General features: G+C 40.4%; 1 protein-coding gene and 1 long non-coding RNA gene across 2 annotated transcripts in view; both read left to right on the top strand.

Moving 5' to 3' along the window:
* Positions 1-212: 212 nt before the first annotated feature.
* CHRNA7 (cholinergic receptor nicotinic alpha 7 subunit) overlaps positions 213-20,503 on the top strand; it is a 115,583-nt gene continuing 95,292 nt past the window's right edge. The window contains 2 exon segments of the mRNA XM_035728292.1: positions 213-348; positions 614-753. Coding sequence (XP_035584185.1) covers positions 303-348; positions 614-753 — 186 coding nt within the window. The 5' untranslated portion in view covers positions 213-302.
* On the top strand, positions 17,550-18,756 carry LOC113910466. Its single transcript, XR_003516059.1, has 3 exons — positions 17,550-17,669; positions 17,796-18,036; positions 18,617-18,756. It is a non-coding gene; the product is annotated as an uncharacterized LOC113910466 (long non-coding RNA).

The raw sequence follows: 20,503 nt of genomic DNA, 5'->3' as shown, positions 1-20,503 counted from the left end.
GGGGCGGGGTGCCCACACTGTAACCAGCGCCGGGGTGCACTTCCCCTTACCCCCGCGGGGCTGCAGTACCCGGGGCAGCCGCGGAGCCTCCTAGGCCCCCGCTGGCCGGCTGGGGTGGGGGCGGGGGCGGGGCTCGTCACGTGGAGAAGCGCGCGGAGGCGGGAGGGGCGGGGGCGCGCGCTCGGCTCTTTTAAAGGCGCGCGAGCCGAGCGGGGAGAGGCGGCTCCGCGGCCGCAGGCGCAGGCCTGGGCGGATCTGCGAGACTCGCGGCGTGCCGGCCGGTGGCAGCTCCGAGTCCCAACATGCGCCGGTCGGTCTGGCTGGCGCTGGCCGCGTCGCTCTTGCACGGTAAAGCCGCCGGGTCTCCCAGCCCTCTACTCCTCCTCCGCGGGATCCCGGGCGCATTCTGGCGGCTCCGAACGCCCCGCGCCGGGGCCAGGTTTGGGGGCTCGCGCGAGGAGGGACGGTGGGTGGCGCTACCGGGGGCTGTGCGGGAAGGGCGAGCCCGGTTCGTCTGGGCTGCTTGCTTTAGGCGGCGGGTGTCACGGGCAGGGGGCGTGGGGCGCATCCCCGCTGGCCTTCCCTGAGCAGCCCGCCGGGCTCTCCTCTCAAGTGTCCCTGCAAGGCGAGTTCCAGAGGAAGCTCTACAAGGAGCTGGTCAAGAACTACAATCCCTTGGAGAGGCCCGTGGCCAACGACTCGCAGCCGCTCACCGTCTACTTCTCCCTGAGTCTTCTGCAGATCATGGACGTGGTGAGTCCGGCCGCGGCCGCAAGGCTATCTTCTCCCCGCCGTGGGTTCCGAGGGGTGGCGGAGGCATCAGGCGGCCAGGCGGGGTAGCTTGGCTGGGACACGCTTGCTGGCTCAAGGCCAGGAGGGCCAGCGCTCTGCCCCTGACCTGGGCCTGCCCGCTGCTGCGTCCCTCAGTTTCCCCTCCCGCTGAGAAGGAACCCGGTGAAGCATGTTCCACTGTCCCAGCCACCTGTGCGTGGGCACTTCAGTCCCACCTTTCCCTCAGCTTGGAAACTCAGGATGAACGTATCCCCATCCTGAGCCAGAATCAGCATGAATAGGTTATTTCCAAATGGTCACATTTTAGTACCCATTGTGGTATAAGTGTTAGCATGCTGTCCGTGTCAATTTAGCCATCTCTAGACTTTTCTGCCGCCTGTAGTATGTAGCCTCTTTGGGTAGGGGCTTGGCCTTGGGCTTTGCAGCTGGTTGATCTGTCCAGGCAGATGCCCAGCTGTGAGCATTTACACGCCCCTCGCCCCAATTCCAGTAATGGGCTATTTTTTTTTTTTTTTCCTTTCTGGTGGGAGTAGTGCTGGTAGTTCTACTCTGATGGTGAGCAAGGTTCCACACTCGAGATACACTTGTCTGTTCCTTCAGGCAGCTGCTCCCAGCCCCATGGGGTTCTTTCTTTGTGGACTTACTAGTGCTCACTTTAGTTGACAAATCTGTATAGTGTGTGTAAATTTTTTTTCTTTTGCTCTTCTAGATTGCTTTGAATGATCAGAGTTCATTGACATATCCTTCATACAATACAAATATTTTACAAAAGTGTTTAATTCATTATAAATGGGTTTCTGTGTCCAGTCTGTACAAGACATTAGACTCTGTTCTGGGACACAGGGACGATGGTGTTCAGGGGGAGGGAAGACTGTGGTAGGAAAGAGGTGTGCAGATAGCCTCAGTTCCACATAGAAAGTGCTACTATCCACCAGAGGGGTGCAGATAAGTGGTGTAAGAAGACAGGTATTATTTCATAATCCTACAAATAAAGAATACCCACACTACCACACTGATGCATGTTACATCCCTTAACCTAGTTAAAATTGCCGTGATGAATGGCTTCCTCTTTCATACTATACCTGCATTAAATGTGCACTTCCTCCCACAGACAGAACTCTGCTTTAAAATACTCAGTGTATATGTGATGACATGGACGACTTATCAGGAGGGCTGTAGACAAATGCTGTTGTACAGGTTACAAAAGATAAAAAATTGCTGTTTACAGAGCTTGGATTACAGGAGAGGGGAGAGGATACAGATTTGGAATTAGGGGAAGAGAGGTTGAAAAAGAAGCTCTAGTATCAAATGAAGCCAGGTCAGAGAAATGGAAGTGTGGAGGCTTTGGGAGTGACACAAGGCTCTGCGTATTTGGGGAGGCAAGTACCTTATTAAAGATCAACTTCTCTGTTACTTTGAGAGAGGCTCAGGATTTGTACTTGGGAGCTTTTGTGGGTTCCGACTCTGACAGTTTCTGGATGGTTGCTCTTAGGTAAGTTTTGTAAGTGTCCTGAATCTGTACTTTCCTGTTAATGAAATAGACACAATAGCATTTCACTGGTCACTGTGATGAGCTAAAGATGTGAAGGCAAATTTAAGAGACCACAAAGCTAGCACATGACTATGGTCATTTTCATCAAACGCACCAAACCAAACAACACTCCCCACCCTACCCCTGCACACCCGGACAGAGGACCTGTCAGCTAAGTGAACACACTTCACAAGTGGTGCATGATAGGCTGAGAAGGTAAAAGCCACACTCCCCCACCCCATTTGCCCAGGATTGGCTCCAGCCAGCCAGATAGCCTCACCATGGGCATGCTCCACATAGACAAGAAGCCTCTCTGGAGTGGTCCTCGTGCTGGCTGGATGGCATGTGAAGGTACAGTGGCTCCTTAGCCAAGGAGCAGGAACAGTGAGAAAGCGGAGCAGTCCTCCTAAGTCTATGGCAGTCTCTTTGGAGAGGAGATCACTCATTGTGCAGCTGCAAGCTTCTTTCTGGGTGCTTTTGCCTCTTTTAAGAGATCCTTAAGGAATCAGGTTAAATGAGGGATTTGGGGGTCTTATGAGAAGTTTAGGTGTCAGCTAGAGTTACATGATGTGACAAAGACAAGCTTGTGTCAAGTTAGGAAATTTTTTTTAAAGATTTTATTTATTCATGAGAGACAGAGGGAGAGAGAGAGGGAGAGAGAGAGAGATAGAGATAGAGAAGCAGAGGGAGAAGCAGGCTCCCAAGGAGCAGGGAGCCCGATGCAGGACTTGATCCCAGGACCCTGGGATCATGACCTGAGCCGAAGGCAGACGCTTAACCATCTGAGCCACCCAGGCGCCCTCAAGTTAGGAAATTTTAAAAGCTAACAAAAATCATGAGTACTGGGTATCATCATCATTCCAGTGCTAGAGAAACACATGTGAAGGCAGCCATGAGCATCCTGAGGTCATGGAAAGGTGGGAAGGGAAAAAGCCTTGGTCTCACCTTGGCCATCCAGCCATGAACCCATTGAACTTCGTAGGCAGGCAATGCTGTGAGCTCATGGTGTGGCCTTGAACAAATTACTTTACCTCTCTAAGCCCTGTTCCTTCATGTGTAAAATGAGAGTAGTAATACCCACTTCACAGGGTTTCAAGAGGATTAAATAAGAAAAAGTGTTAACATTCACTGTAATTCACTGAAGGTTTGCTAGTTCTTGATTATGTAGCTACTCAACTCAGAGGTTGGGAAGTTGATGCCTAGAAAGGTGTGGTCACTTGCCCAAAGTTGCTCACTGGTTAGAGGCAGGGCTTCAAGGAAAACCCACATCTGACTTGCAAGTGCTTTGCATCTTGCCTCCTTTGGAGTTGGTAACTTCTTTTGCAGGACAGTTAGCTTAATTTATTTAAACTGGCTGAACTGTAGCTGATTGAGTGCGACTGTCCTGAGATCCTAGGTGGAAAGGAAGTCTCTATATCAGAAAAAATGAAATATGCAAACATTTGTATTCCATTCGGACTTGGCTCTGCCTGGTTTTGAAGCAGAGCCAGGGCTCTCCAGCTGGAATCTTAGCACCCTGGACAGAGATACAGTGGCTCTCGTAAGGGATTCATGTGACAGACAGTCTTGACTGGCGTGAGATTCTTTTTATAAATTTGGTTAATATGGGTCATTTACTCACTCTGACTGGGCTGTTCTAGAGACCATTACCCTGCTCTCCAAGTCTTCTTCTTCCCCTTTTTGCCAGCAGAGATTTCCTGGCTGGAGTGATAGGGAGATGGCATATGATGCTGCATATTTTATTTTCATGAAAGATCATTTCTATTTCACCAATTTATTCCACACATATTTACTGAGCTCGTTTTGTGAACTTTGGTAGATTCTGGGGATTCATAAATGAAAAAGGGATGGTTTCTACTTTTAAAACTCACAGTCTGGGGCACCTGGGTGGCTCAGATGGTTGAGCGTCTGCTTTCGGCTCCGGTCATGATCCCGGGGTTCTGGGATCGAGACTGCATGGGGCTCCCTGCTCTGCCTGGAGCCTGCTGCTCCCTCTCCTTCTACTGCTCCCCATGCTTGTGCTCTCTCACTCTCTCTGCCAAATAAATAAACAAAATCTTTAAAAAAATAATGAAACTCACAGTCTGGCTAGGGAGACTGACGTGTAGATCCAAGATTACCACATGTATAATTTAACATACATGCCTATACAAAGTGCTACAAATACACATAGGAGAAAACATTTATTTCCAGCGAGGGTGGCTGGGAATGGTTTCAAAGCGGAGGTAGTTAGATTTCTAAAATTGAGTAGGAATTTGCCAGTTGGAGAAAGTAGGAACAACTCTCCAGGTGATGGGGGCAGGGTGAGAAGATTTTGGTGGAGGACAGGACACTTTCAACAAGGTAGGTTTTAAGAAGTGCTCGCTCTCAGTTATTCTTGGCTATAGGTTTTGCTGCAAGACTTCTTAGAATATTCGGTGTTCCTATGTTTATTGAGAATTTCTAAAAGAGGGTTATAGTATTGACCAAACTAATTTTTCTTGACAGATTTTTTTGGTAAGAATTAATTTCTAGAAATATACCTTACAAGATGAAGGATAGGATTATTTGGGGGGGAGGAAGTATGCATTGAGTTCGGAGACAGGAGGGGAACAGAGTGTGAGGTATCTTGAGTGCTTCTGCAGAGTTGAGGATTTGTCTTAGTCTGGGTATCTCTGAGGGCATGAGGAGGCAGTGTGCCAGGGGACTTGTGAAGCTGCAGGATCAGCTTGCCATAGCAGATTTTCCTAGAAATGGAAACAATCCAAACCATGATATTTGCATTAAATCAAAAAAATATAAATTATAGATTAGAATAAAAAAAAAGCATACATTTTAAAGACAAAGCATGTATTTTTAAAGGGATTGTTTTACCTGCTGTGGTCTGTTCTAGTGATTTAACAGGCCCCTAAGGTGAAATGTTAGGTGGAGAGTGGGAAGGTGTGGTGTATTTTTATTTTTTATTTTTTTATTTTTTTATTTTTTAAGATTTATTTATTTGAGAGAGAGAGAATGAGAGAGAGAGAGCACGAGAGGGAAGAGGGTCAGAGGGAGAAGCAGGCTCCCCGCCGAGCAGGGAGCCCGATGCGGGACTCGATCCCAGGACTCCAGGATCATGACCTGAGCCAAAGGCAGTCGCTTAACCGACTGAGCCACCCAGGCGCCCGGTGTGGTGTAGTTTTAAGCAGAGGAGGGATGTAACTAGACCTGTGTTTGTTTAGATAGAGGATGTTGAGGGCAGTATGTGTGGGATAGATTGGAGAGGAGAAGTGTAGACAAGGGATGAGGAGGTCTAAACTTCCCAACATTGTGGGAAAGTGAGAAGTGGACAGAATCCAGAGACACTTTGGATATCCAACCTATGACGTATAAGTGTTTATATAAACTTCATGTAGCTACATAGATAAATTTGTTATGTAAAAGTGTCTAAATTATTCCTGAATGCATACTCTGACTCCCGGCATTTATTAATTTACTTCGTGGGCTTGTAACTGGGCTGGGAATGAGATGATACACAAGAAATCATTTTTTTTTTAAGTTTTCAAAGGGATTTTATTTTATTTTTTTTAATTTTTTATTGTTATGTTAATCACCATACATTACATCATTAGTTCTTGATGTAGTGTTCCATGATTCATTGTTTGTGCATAACACCCAGTGCTCCACGCAGAATGTGCCTCTTTAATGCCCATCACCAGGCTAACCCATCCCCCCACCCCCCTCCCCTCTAGAACCCTCAGTTTGTTTTTCAGAGTCCATCATCTCTCATGGTTCCTCTCCCCCTCTGACTTACTCCCCTTCATTCTTCCCCTCCTGCTATCTTCTTCTTTTTCTTTTTTCTTAACATATCTTGCATTATTTGTTTCAGAAGTACAGATCTGTGATTCAACAGTCTTGAACAATTCACAGCGCTCACCATAGCACATACCCTCCCCAATGTCTATCACCCAGCCACCCCATCCCTCCCACCCCCCACCATTCCAGCAACCCTCAGTTTGTTTTCTGAGATTAAGAATTCCTCATATCAGTGAGGTCATATGATACATGTCTTTCTCTGATTGACTTATTGCACTCAGCATAACACCCTCCAGTTCCATCCACGTCATTGCAAATGGCAAGATCTCATTCCTTTTGATGGCATATAATATTCCATGTGTATATATACCACATCTTCTTTATCCATTCATCTGATGATGGACATCTTGACTCTTTCCACAGTTTGGCTATTGGGGACATTGCTGCTATAAACTTTGGGGTGCACATACCCCTTCGGATTCCTACATTTGTATCTTTGTGGTAAATACCCAGTAGTGCAATTGCTGGATCGTATGGTAGCTCTATTTTGAACTTTTTGAGGAACCTCCATACTGTTGTCCAGAGTGGTTGCACCAGCTTGCATTCCCACCAGCAGTGTAGGAGGGTTCCCCTTTCTCTGCATCCCCGCCAACATCTGTCATTTCCTGACTTGTTAATTTTAGCCATTCTGACTGGTGTGAGGTGGTATCTCATGGAGGTTTTGATTTGGATGTCCCTGATGCCCAGTGATGTTGAGCACTTTTTCATGTGTCTGTTGGCCATTTGGATGTCTTCTTTAGAAAAATGTCTGTTCATGTCTTCTGCCCATTTCTTGATTGGATTATTTGTTCTTTGGGTGTTGAGTTGGATAAGTTCTTTATAGATTTTGGATACTAGCCCTTTATCTGATATGTCATTTGCAAATATTTTCTCCCATTCTGTCGGTTGTCTTTTGGTTTTGTGGACTGTTTCTTTTGCTGTGCAAAAGCTTTTTATCTTGATGAAATCCCAATAGTTCATTTTTGCCCTGGCTTCCCTTGCTTTTGGCGATGTTTCTAGGAAGAAGTTGCTGCGGCTGAGGTCGAAGAGGTTGCTGCCTGTGTTCTCCTTTAGGATTTTGATGGACTCCTACACAAGAAATCATTTTAAAGTGATGCAAATGCAGGGTTCTAAACTACCAACAGTTTCCATAATATTTCTCCTTTATTCCTGCCATATAGTCATTCACCTGTACGCATACATCTTAAGGCCATTCTAGGTGTTGATTTGCATAAAATAAATGTGAACAGTTATGAAAGCATATCCAGAAGGCAAGGCATTTAAAATGAATAATGTGAATCAACACATAATTATACACAATGTAAAACACAATTATGCATCAATGATTTTTGGTATTGTATAGATTCTACTTTTAGATTCAACTTTTCAGAAGCTTTAATCACAAGACAATAGAACTAAGTGGTCATGCATTAGGGGTTGGCTACAACCAATGGCAGGTGTGTTTGTGGAACCCAATATGGTAAGGGCTTGTGTGTTATCTGACATCCCCATGACGATGCTTTGCTTTTGTCAGACCTATGATTTTGCATCTGCTGGCCGCTATTTAAAGTGCTACAACTCTAACTTAATATTATCCAATATTAACTGTAAAAATTCTACACGTTGAACACCATCTATGCAGAAAGCCCAAGGTACAAGTAAGTATTCTAATAATGTTTTTATACATGGTATTTCTTAAAACTACAAATGTAAAATATATGTTTGTGCAGGAAACAAAATAAAAAAAAAGGACTGAGGGGGAAAATCATCACCCAAATCACCATCACTCAAGACATTCTGGTGTGTTTCATGCTCTCTTTTCTCTGTGTTTATAGAGTGTGTAGGGAAGTATTTTTTTTTTAATTTTTTATTGTTATGTTAATCACCATATATTACATCATTAGTTTTTGGTGCAGTGTTCCATGATTCATTGTTTGTGCATAACACCCAGTGCTCCATGCAGAACGTGCCCTCCTCAATACCCATCACCAGGCTAACCCATCCCCCTACCCCCTCCCCTCTAGAACCCTCAGTTTGTTTTTCAGAGTCCATCATCTCTCATGGTTCGTCTCCCCCTCTGACATACTCCCCTTTTCTTCCTCTCCTGTTATCTTCTTCTTTTTCTTTTTTCTTAAAATATGTTGCGTTATTTGTTTCAGAAGTACAGATCTGTGATTCAATAGTCCTGCAAAATTCACAGCGCTCACCGTAGCACACACCCTCCCCAATGTCTATCACCCAGCCACCCCATCCCTCCCACCCCCCACCACTCCAGTAACACTCAGTTTGTTTCCTGAGATTAAGAATTCCTCATATCAGTGAGGTCATGTGATACATGTCTTTCTCTGATTGACTTATTTCACTCAGCATAACATCCTCCAGTTCCATCCACGTCGTTGCAAATGGCAAGATCTCATTACTTCTGATAGCTGCATAATATTCCATTGTGTATATATACCACATCTTCTTTATCCATTCATCTGTCGATGGGCATCTTGGCTCTTTCCACAGTTTGGCTATGGTGGACATTGCTGCTATAAACATTGGGGTACACGTACCCCTTCGGGTCCCATGTAGGGAAGTATTTAAAAATTAAAATTATATAACCTCATTACAGCACTTCAAACAATATTAGCAGGCATTAATTTTAAAGTGATACAAATATGCCAAGTAGTAAACAAATATAAGTTTTAAACTAAAATTGAATTCTTTTTCCACTATCATGCATTTCTCACCATCAGTGTGTGTTCAATCTCTGTCCCTCTTTTTATTTTAGAAATCGTTTAAAAAGCGTGTATTGAAATGATTCATGATGTTACTTTTAAGTTACATGAAATGATTCATGATGTTGTTTCTAAGCCTGGTTGCCTTTTTATTTTGTCCCAGTGCATGTGGAGAATTGCAGAGATAATCTGAAGGTCTTGAGGGTACTATCTTCCTCTAGTGTTTGTTTGTTTCTGACCAACAACCAGGTCATGGCACCAGCAAGCACAAATTGCCTCAATCCAGTTAGTCACTGAGAATATGGGGAGCTGGCCTTCCCTCCCTGTAAGGGCTGATCTGCTTTTGATTTTTGCTTATACATACAGGATGTAAATATAGAGAATTTACTAGAGTCTTCCCTCTTTTCAATGGACCTTGAACTCCTGTTTTGTCCCCCTAGCTCTCACTTCTGTCAAGATCTGCATAATTTTTTGGCCTCTTAGGCATTGCTTTAGGAATCATCAAAGGGTTGTTGAAAAGTGGCCCCAAACCCTGTTATCTTCTAAGGGCTTCCCTCCCCTTCTGGATCTTGGTTCTGCAGTTCTTCATTGCCCTGTTAAGTTCTCCGGTGTTTTTAAGCACATGATCATTGCATTTTCCATCCTCTTTAATTGTTCTCACTGGAGGATTTGTGAGAACCACTTAGTCCATCATTGCTGGGAGCAGAACTGAAATTCTAAATTAAAACTTGTTTACAATGCACCTTTGTAATTGATCCAGATTTATTATGCTAGAAATTTTATCCCTCTCAAACCTCTTTATGGCTTTGGGACATAAACATACAAAATGCTTTAGCTTTATAGACTGAGGATTATGGACACTTTTACTAAAGGAATCTTTCTTATAAATGTTACTTTTCTGGTCTACCACTGAAGGTATTCCCCAAAGCATTCAGTTTTCTCAGAGCTCCTGATTCATCTCTGACATGCTGTTAAAGGAAGAGAAAGAGTCTTGTTATGGAGAGATGTCAACGAAAATCTCCATCCTTTTATTGATTTATTAGGATTAAGCAGTGTTTTACTCCTCAGAGGAGAGGCAAGTCATTTAGAACCTTCTAATAGCAGTTCCCATGGTATTTATTTCAGTGATTTACTTATTGACAATCAACATCAGCTATAAACCATTTTAGCAAAAACCAAAAAAAATAACACCTCCAACCAAACTATTGTAAAGGTGTGTCTGTGTACATATTTATGTGTATATAAATACACACACACACATCTGTTGTCTTATCTCTCCTTGTTGAATATTTTCTTATGATATCTCAAGATATCACATAATATGCTTAAGTTTCCATGGAGAAAAGCTAGAAGTTACAGCAAAAGATGAGGAAATCACAGCTCCCAGAATGCCAAAATAATTGGCTGAAACTAACGAGATTAAATAAGGAATTGTATAATATCCTGTATTATGTGTTAAAAGCCGCTTGAGGGAGAATTGGCTGTGGGAAAGTCTTAGATGTGCCTGACTCCAGGCTCCAACTCAGGTAGTAGATGAAGGACCTGACCTGTCCCAGTGGCAGGTGGAAGCTGGCAAAGCAGGAAGGAATTTTAACTGTCATGGTTAACAAATGCCACCTGTGAGATGATCCTTAAAGTGGGGAATTTACTCTTGGATCACTGTCTGTAAAAATTTCTGTCTTGGGGCAAAAGAGGTGGTGTCTATATTCGAGGGAGAAGATTTATTGTGATAAAGCAATAAAAACGTGTTATGTCTCACTGGAAAACCATTAGCATGGTGTTGAGCACGAGGGTTGAATTTTGCTCTTTTCTGGAAATTTATACAGGTGGAATAACACAAGCACACAATGTGTATTCTTTTGGGTCTGGTTACTTTTGCTTAATTTTATTTTTGGGAGAGTCACTCAAGTTGTTGCCTGTGGTTGTAGTTTATTCATCTTTATTGTATGAATATAAGATTTATTATTCTATTTATGGATATTTAGATTCTAGCTTTTGTCTATTATGAAGACCTCTGTCATAGATATTCTTTTTTTTTTAAAGATTTATTTATTTATTTTGAGAGAGTGAGAATGAGAGAGAGAGAGAGTACATGAAAGGGGGGAGGGTTAGAGAGAAAAGCAGACTTCTCACTGAGCGGGGAGCCCAATGTGGGACTCGATCCCGGGACTCCAGGATCATGACCTGAGCCGAAGGCAGTCGCTTAACTGACTGAGCCACCCAGGTGCCCCTGTCATAGATATTCTCATTCTACATGTCTTTTGATGCACATGTGAATGCGTTTCTATTACATATGTATATATATGGAAGTGGACTCTAAGGCATAAGGTGGCAAGAACTTTAAGTTTTCCAAATGAAGCCAAACAAAATGGTTTCAAAATGATTATATACCAATTAACATTCTCACTAGCAGTGTATGAAAAATCCTTGTTGCTCTACATACTCACCAACCCTTGGTATTTTCAGTCTTTTTAATTCAGTCTGGTGGGTGGGGAGTGATAGTTCTTTGTGATTTTAATTAGCAGTTCCCCGGATTACTGCTGGAGTCGAGGACATTTTCATTTCTTAATTTTCAAGTTGGTTATTTTCTTTTGAGAAGTGTCTATTCATGTCTCTTGCCTATTTTTATCTTAGTTTGTTTGTTTAGTTTTTCCTTATTGATTTGTATGAATTTTTCTATATTAAGGACATGAGCCCCTAGGCACTTACATGTTTTTGCAAATATTCTCTCAGACTCTTTGGCTTGTCTTTTTGCTCTTTTGAGGTTTGTTTTTTCCGTCTTTTGTAAATCTTTAATTGAAGTATAATATACTTCTAGAGAGATGGTGCCTTTTGATGAACAGCAGTTCTTCATTTTAATGAGACCCAACTCATAAAACCTTTCTTCTATATTTAATGCTTATTGTGTCGTATTTAAAAACTTCCCTTTCTCAACCTCATGAAGATATTTTCCTTTAGAGGCTTTTTGTTGTTTTTGTTTTACCTTTCATATTTTATGTACCATCCACCTAGAGTTGAATTTTAGTTTAGTATAATTTAAAGGTTTTCACTTTTAAGTGGCTTTGTGGAAATCTTGACTGATGATTAACTTAAAGGGGTGTTAGTGTAATTGCTGCATGATTGTTGAACTGTATCACACTTGGACATTTTATTATCCACTGTGTTGGCCCCTGGATAGACATTTCAGTTATTTAATGTGTGTATACTATGCAGAAAATGTATAGGCTATGACATTTTTTAATATTTAAAAATGTCAACGTGACACACAACATTTACAGAGCCAACAGGAAGGATTTATGAGAAGCCCTAGCCCTATCCCACATTTCCCGTTGCTGTCCATTCCTCAGAGACCTTCAGCAGCCTCTGTTTCTGGTTATGATTGTTTTAATACTCATTTATTATTCCTTGATTGATCAGCTTTATCCATTTGCTATTGACTTCTTGTTAGGATGAGATAGGAACTTGATTCACTCACAGCTCTCCCTATTGCTGTCACTTTCACAGATCACTTTTATACCTTCAAAAGACAGTCTTAAGACTGTCATTTCTGTTAACCATAATTTGGTTTCCCCTGTCTGTAAGCACTCCAGAGCTGCCCCTACTTTTTTTTTTTTTTTTTTTTTTTTTTTTTACCTCCTCCTAGCTCCATGTTGGTAACATTTACATTCTCTCCTGAAACCATATGTAACTTCTCTGTAATTTGATTCTATTGTATCTTGATTCTTTTTTTTTTTTTTTAAAGCTGCCTTCATGATTTTGTGACAATGTAAACTATACTCTCTGCAAAGCCATTTTTTTCTGAGCCTTTAATTCCTTCTTGTTTGGGTCTAATGCTGTGGCAGCTGTGCTATTCAGCGGGGTTGACTGTTTCTGTTGTCAACTAACCTGGTGTCAAGTTTAGATGTTCTCCTTTTTTATACTCTTCACCAAATCTTATCATTCCTTTCTTTTTCCAAGTCTTTAGTCATGCTATTTATTTTGTCTGTTCATTATACAGTTGACCTCCTTCTCAGAGGCTATCAGTTGAGGGTTATCGTTTACTTCTTTATTTTTTTAATTCATTTGTTTCAAACTGAATAATATTTCTTCTAAGATAATTTTAACTTTTTCTTTTAATTTTGCTCATTTATTTATTTGTTTTCCTGTTTATTTTTATGATTTGTTTGACAAACTTTCCTAAAATGCCTCTGACTCTTAGATTTCTCTTCGTATTTTAAAATTAGGGAAGAGAAACATTGGTGAAAGTATGTATTTGAGGGTAGGATTTAGAGTCAGTTGTGGTTTTAGGGCTTGGGTGATCACTGTTATATTTTTTTGAAGATGCTAAATGCCAAAGGGCTGGATGCTTTGTCTCAGGGTCATCTCTTGTCACATTAGCTTCTTTATTCTCTAATTCAGTGCTATCCAATAGAAATACAATGCCAGCTACTGATGTAATTTTATTTTATTTTATTTATTATTTATTTTTTATTTTTATTATGTTATGTTAGTCACCATACAGTACATCGTTCGTTGTTGATGTAGTGTTCCATGATTCATTGTTTGCGTATAACACCCAGTGCTCCGTGCAATATGTGCCCTCCTTAGTACCCATCACCAGGCTAACCCATCCCCCCACCCCCCTCCCCTCTAAAACCCTCAGTTTGTTTCTCAAAGTCCATAGTCTCTCATGGTTCATCTTGCCCTCCAATTTCCCTCCCTTCATTTTTCCCTTCCTTCTCCTAATGTCCTCCATGCTGTTCCTTATGTTCCACAAATAAGTGAAACCATATGGTAATTGACTTTCTCTGCTTGACTTATTTCACTTAGCATAATCCCCTCTAGTTCCATCCATGTTGATGCAAATTTTAGATTTTCTAGTGGCCACACTTAAAAAATAAAAAGACATAGGTATAATTAATTTTAGTAAGAAATTTTACTTAACAAAATATAACTAGTTATTAAAATTTCAACATATAGCCAATGTAGAAACATTGTTAATGAGATGGTTTGCCTTTCTGGGGGAGGGCAGAGCTAAGTCTTAGAAATCCAATGTGTGCATTACACTCACAGCCCATCTCAGTACTGGTCACATATCAAGGACTTGGTAGCCACATTTTGCTGGTGGCTACCCAATGTTAGATTACACAGTTCTAACCAATCCATTTTTTTTTTTTTTCTGAGTTTTGAATCAATGGATGAGGAGAAACCCTGGCTGATGGTTATTCTCAGAAGGGAATTGGCAGCTCTCTATTCCAAGTTCTTTGTCACTCACCCATGTGAGCTCCACTCTGTTCTCCCTGCCTCTGCCTCCTTCAGTTCACTTCTGAACTCAGTGAGGTTCCAGGTTCCATGGGGCACACCTGCTCCTCCCACCCTTCAGCCCCCTCACTAGTATTTAGCATAGGGCTTCTTTCACTCGATGTTTGCAGATACTAAGCCTCCATGTACATGCTCTCTTTGTATGTGATGTATTGAAATATCTTGCCTTTTTGTGATCCTATTCCCATTCTCTTTGTTTTGGGGCATTTATACCATTTCACTCCTTTATTTTAATTACAGTGATCTTAGAGGGAAAGGGGAAATAAATGGGTATGTTTAAGCTGACCTCTTCAACTAGAAACTTACAGGATATTTTTACCAGCAACTCAGCCAATGGCGTAAATATGCTGTTTTGGATGTTTAATCCGTTGTTTGATTCACAAGTCCATGTTGATACTTCTATAATACATTTTGATATTTAATGGGATCCTTTAAACTGAGCAGTGAACACTTGGGTAAAGTTGTTTCTGTCATTTTTCTTAGATCAGTGAAGCTCCTCCGAATGGTGTATGATCATGTCCTTCAGGTAGCCTTTATGACTTATTGAATATATGCTTAAAAGGTACTATCTAAAAAATACAATTAAAAGTTATAATTCCCTGTTCCTTGGCAACACCTTTGACTTTAAAAGAATGCATTTTCTCATACTTCTTACATATAGAATTTATTTAAATGTAAATAAATATTTTCTTTTAAAGTAGTCACTGTAGAAAATGATGCATTTACTCTAACAACACTACTAACTTACTGAATACTTTTGGACTCCTATTAGGATTAAAGCTCTAAAATTTGAAAATTTTCAGTTGGGATATTTTTATTTTCAGGATGAGTTTATTAGGAATGACAGGGCATACCTCAAAGTAGGGTCTCATGATGAAGATTGGTGGCTCTTAAATGAGATGGGGATGGATCTTCTGTTTTTATCTTTTGGATGTTTATAATCTGATACTGAAGAAAAACCAAAAGAAACTTCCCCAAAGTGTCCTAAGCAATGTAAAACCTTTCTGTACTATTTTCAAAGAGAGTCTGTAATGAAGTAATGGACTTTTTAGTATGTAAGCTTGAAAAATCTTTAGTTTATATTCATAGCTTATATATTAAATGAAGTGTGTTTATGGGTTTTAAAATTAATTGGCCAAAGCTTTTCTTCTTTTTTTTTTAAGTTTTTATTTAGACTTCAGTTAGTTAACATACAGTGTAATATTACTCTCAGGTGTACAATATAGTGATTCAACACTTCCATACATTACCCGGTGCTCATCACAAGTGCCCTCCTTAATCCCCATCACTTACTTCACCCATCCCCCTCCCACCTCCCCTCTGGTAACCATCAGTTTGTTCTCCATAGTTAAGAGTCTATTTCTTGGTTTGCCTCTCTTTTTCCCTTTGCTCATCTGTTTTGTTTTTTTTTTAATTCCACATATGAGTGAAATCATATGGTATTTGTCTTTATCTGACTGACTTAATTCACTTATCTTAGCTTCATCCATGTCATTGCAAATGGCAAGATTTCATTCTTTTTTAATGGTTCAATAATATTTCATTGTATATATATACCACTTTTCTTTATCCATTTATCATTTGATGGATACTGGCTGTTTCCATAATATGGCTATTGTAGATAATGCTGCTATAATCATTGGGGGGTATTTATCCCTTTGAACTAGTATGTTTGTATTCCTTGGGTAAACACCTAGTAGTGAAATTGCTGGATCATAGGGTAGTTCTATTTTTAGCTTTTTAAGGAACCTCTATATTTTTCAGAGTGGCTGAACCAGTTTGCAGTCCCACCAACAGTGTAAGAGGATTTCCTTTTCTCCATATCTTTGCCAACATCTGTTGGTTCTTATGTTTTTGAGTTTAGCCATTCTGAAGGTGTGAGGTGGTATCTCGTAGTTTTGATTTGCACTTCCCTAATGAAGAGTGATATTGAGCATCTTTTCATGTGCCTGGTAGCCATCTGTAGGTCTTCTTTGGAAAAATGTCTGTTCGTGTCTTCTGCCCATTTCTTAACTGGATTATTTATTTATTTGGTGTTGAGTTTAATAAGTACTTTATAGATTTTGGATACTAACCCTTTATTGGATATGTCATTTGCAAATATCTTCTCCCATTCCGTAGATTGCCTTTCAGTTTTGTTGATTGTTTCCTTCACTGTGAAGAAGATTTTTATTTTGATGAAGTACTAATAGTTCATTTTTGCTTTTGTTTCCCTTGCCTCAGGAAATGTATCTAGTAAGAAGTTGCTATGGCTAATGTCCAAAAGGTTACTGCCTGTGTTCTCCTCTAGGATTTTGATGGTTTCCTTCACATTAAGGTCTTTCATCCATTTTGAGTTTATTTTTGTGTATGGTGTAAGAAAGTGGTCCAGTTTCATTCATTTGCATGTAGCAGTCCAGTTTTCCCAGCACCATTGTTGAAGAGACTGTCTTTTTTCCATTGGCTATTCTTTACTGCTTTTTCTTTTTTAAAGATTTATTTATTTGGGAGAGAGAGAAAGAGAGAACTAGGGGGAGGGGCAGAAGGAAAGGGAAATAGATACTCTAAGCAGACCCTGCATTGAGCATGGAGCACAGCATAGGGCTCAAACTCATGACCATGTGGTCACTACCTGAGCCAAAACCAAGAGTCAGAGGCTTCACTGACCGCACCACCTAGATGTCCCTATTCTTTCCTGCTTTGTTGAAGATTAATTGACCATGTAATTGTAGGTTCATTTCTGGGTTTTCTGTTCTGTTCCATTGATCTGTGCATCTATTTTTATGAATTGGCCAAAGCTTTTAAAATACTTAAAAAAACACATTTAAAAAACTTCTTTACAAGGTTTTCTTTTTTAAAACTAAAAGTGTTACTTTTAGATTTTTCACTAAATATTATAGCTATACTCAGCAAATTGTTACTGAATCAGTTAGGACAATATTTTATATTTGCCTAAAATATCTATAGATTGAAGATCAGTAAAATTCTAATTGATGAAAACTAAAGAATAATAGGAATGTTGATTAAAAATGGACAGATTACATAAAATCTTGATATTTGCAAACATTCAGACATTTCTGGTTAATTTTCAGGGATACATCCCTGAGACAGCTAGAAGTCAGGAGATGCTATTTTTTTTTTTAAGTTAAATAAAGAGCAGGTGGTATAGATAATTAAAGCAGGAGAATTTCTCTAAATATGGCTTTGAGACTTCCCTCTTCTTTATATTAGTAGTTGTGTATTTTATTGCTCTGGGGTAAATAAACTGTATCAGAGGCCTTTTTCTCAAAGTTGTTAGGCCAGGGAGTGTTATGTACTGACTTAGGGTCCCAGGAATGAGAGAGGCATTTAATGCAGCTTTCTGTAAGCTGGAGGTGAACTGGAAGATGGTCCACAGCCACAGGGAATTTCTCCTTAGTTTATATCCCTCAGCAGGAGTCAGGCCAGTTGGACCCCGCATCTTCTTCCTGTGTATGGAGCAATTATTGGAACAGTCATGGCCTGGACAATCCTTTGTCAGTAACCATCGGGTATGTATTAAAACAGCAGTGTACAGATGGCACCTTCATTGTCTTTGACAGGGTAAATTATGGGCAGTGGATTAAATTAAAAACTGAAAAGGAATATTCATGACAGGAAATTTGTTTCCTTTCCAGTGGTGGTTGGCATCAGCGGGGAGAGCTGCTCACTGATGTCTCATCACAAACCATCTTTCCACTGGCTTCCTGCATTTTTCCAAATATCACTTTAAAAGCACACCAAATTAGAGAAAAATGCTTATAAAGTGCTTGAAACTTGATCTCAAATGGAGGAAATGAATAGCAAGATGGGATACATGTTGTAGCTTTGTGCAGATTGGAAAGATTGCGCTGATTTCAGAAATCTGCTCTTTTGAAGGTAAATGAGTCTGCTTCTGACATTACATTGTATCTGTCAGAAAAATCTGGAAAGGATTGTGGGTTTGACCTGAGGTGGGTGGGATTCAGGGCCTGGCTCCCCTACTAATAGGTAGCTTTGATGGTTTGATGTTGGGTGTATATCTCAATGTCCATATTTGAAAAGAACCTTAAGATGTCATCATCTGTGTGTGTAGAACTTTAAAGTTTTCAAACACTGTCACACACATTATTTTTGTCTCTTCAATGATCACATGAACAATGTGTTACATTATAATCATTCTCATGTAGGCAGAAAAGCTTAGGGACTTGAACCCAGGTTTGTTTGGAGATTTTTTAAAAAAAATATAATATTCAGGGTATTTAAATAGGTGACCAATGAGATTTTATTATCATTTTGAATTATTTTGGGGGATATTTGATATGTTTTATTTTATTGCAGTTATTGTTTCTAATGCTCAAATTGTCAGGTTGACTCCTATGTCTTTTTGGTGTAGTTTCTGTGACCATGGCTATTTTCTCTGTTTCTAGCACAAAATAAAATGAAATGTTCCAGGCTTATAGTATATCTCTCTCTCTAGACCTGGATCCTCTTTTATCAAGAAGCTTGTCAGTGGGGAGTCCATCAAAATCCTAAAGGAGAACACAGGTAGCAACCTTTTCGACCTCAGCCGCAGCAACTTCTTCCTAGAAACATCGCCAAAGTCACGGGAAGCCAGGGCAAAAATGAACTATTGGGATTTCATCAAGATAAAAAGCTTTTGCACAGCAAAAGAAACAGTCCACAAAACCAAAAGACAACCGACAGAATGGGAGAAAATATTTGCAAATGACATATCAGATAAAGGACTAGTATCCAAAATCTATAAAGAACTTATCCAACTCAACACCCAAAGAACAAATAATCCAATCAAGAAATGGGCAGAAGACATGAACAGACATTTTCCAAAGAAGACATCCATATGGCCAACAGGCACATGAAAAAGTGCTCAACATCGCTCGGCGTCAGGGACATCCAAATCAAAACCTCCATGAGATACCACCTCACACCAGTCAGAGTGGCTAAAATTAACAAGTCAGGGAATGACAGATGTTGGCGGGGATGTGGAGAAAGGGGAACCCTCCTACACTGTTGGTGGGAATGCAAGCTGGTGCAACCACTCTGGAAAACAGTATGGAGATTCCTCAAACACTTGAAATTAGAGCTACCATTCGATCCAGCAATTGCACTACTGGGTATTTACCACAAAGATACAAATGTAGGGACCCGAAGGGGTACGTGTACCCCAATGTTTATAGCAGCAATGTCCACAATAGCCAAACTGTGGAAAGAGCCAAGATGTCCATCGACAGATGAATGGATAAAGAAGATGTGGTATATATACACAATGGGATATTATGCAGCCATCAAAAGGAATGAGATCTTGCCATTTGCAACGACGTGGATGGAACTGGAGGGTGTTATGCTTAGTGAAATAAGTCAATCAGAGAAAGACATGTATCATATGACCTCACTGATATGAGGAATTCTTAATCTCAGGAAACAAACTGAGTGTTACTGGAGTGGTTGGGGGTGGGAGGGATGGGGTGGCTGGGTGATAGACATTGGGGAGGGTATGTGCTACGGTGAGCGCTGTGAATTGTGCAAGACTGTTGAATCACAGATCTGTACTTCTGAAACAAATAACGCAACATATTTTAAGAAAAAAGAAAAAGAAGAAGATAACAGGAGAGGAAGAATGAAGGGGAGTAAGTCAGAGGGGGAGACGAACCATGAGAGATGATGGACTCTGAAAAACAAACTGAGGGTTCTAGAGGGGAGGAGGGTAGGGGGGTGGGTTAGCCTGGTGATGGGTATTGAGGAGGGCACGTTCTGCATGGAGCACTGGGTGTTATGAACAAACAATGAATCACGGAACACTGCATCAAAAACTAATGATGTAATATATGGTGATTAACATAACAATAAAAAAATTAAGAAAAAAGAAAAAAAAAGAAGCTTGTCGGTGGGAAATTGTGTTTGGAAATCACTGATTGACAGTAAGTAGTAGAATGAATTCTGACTTGAGTCTACTGTATATCTCAGAAAGAAATAACTGAACAAATGGGAAGTAAGAATAATAAATTATTTTTTTAAAAAGCTTCTGGAGTTCAAGGAAGACATGAAAACAGATGAAAAAGTCACACCAAATACCTCAGTTTCAGCACACCAAGTATAAGAAAAGAAAATCTTTAATTCATTCAGAGCAGATGAAAATCATTTGCCAAAGGATGAGTGCCAAAATGACATCGGTCATCTTACCAGGAAAACCTGGGATTTGAGAAAACATTTGACTAATGTCAAAGCTCAGATGACAAACTGATTATTATCCCCGAAATTTCTACCAAGTCAAGTAGAAAATAAAAAAAAAGTTTTTAAATATGCAAGGATTCAAACTATCTAAAAGAATTGCTAGGAAGTGCATTCC

This window comes from Zalophus californianus, chromosome 6, assembly GCF_009762305.2.
Source record: "Zalophus californianus isolate mZalCal1 chromosome 6, mZalCal1.pri.v2, whole genome shotgun sequence".
In the NCBI taxonomy this organism is placed as follows: domain Eukaryota; kingdom Metazoa; phylum Chordata; class Mammalia; order Carnivora; family Otariidae; genus Zalophus; species Zalophus californianus.
The sequence above is the reverse complement of the archived record's forward strand: the minus strand, read 5'-3'. Positions and strand labels throughout refer to the sequence as shown.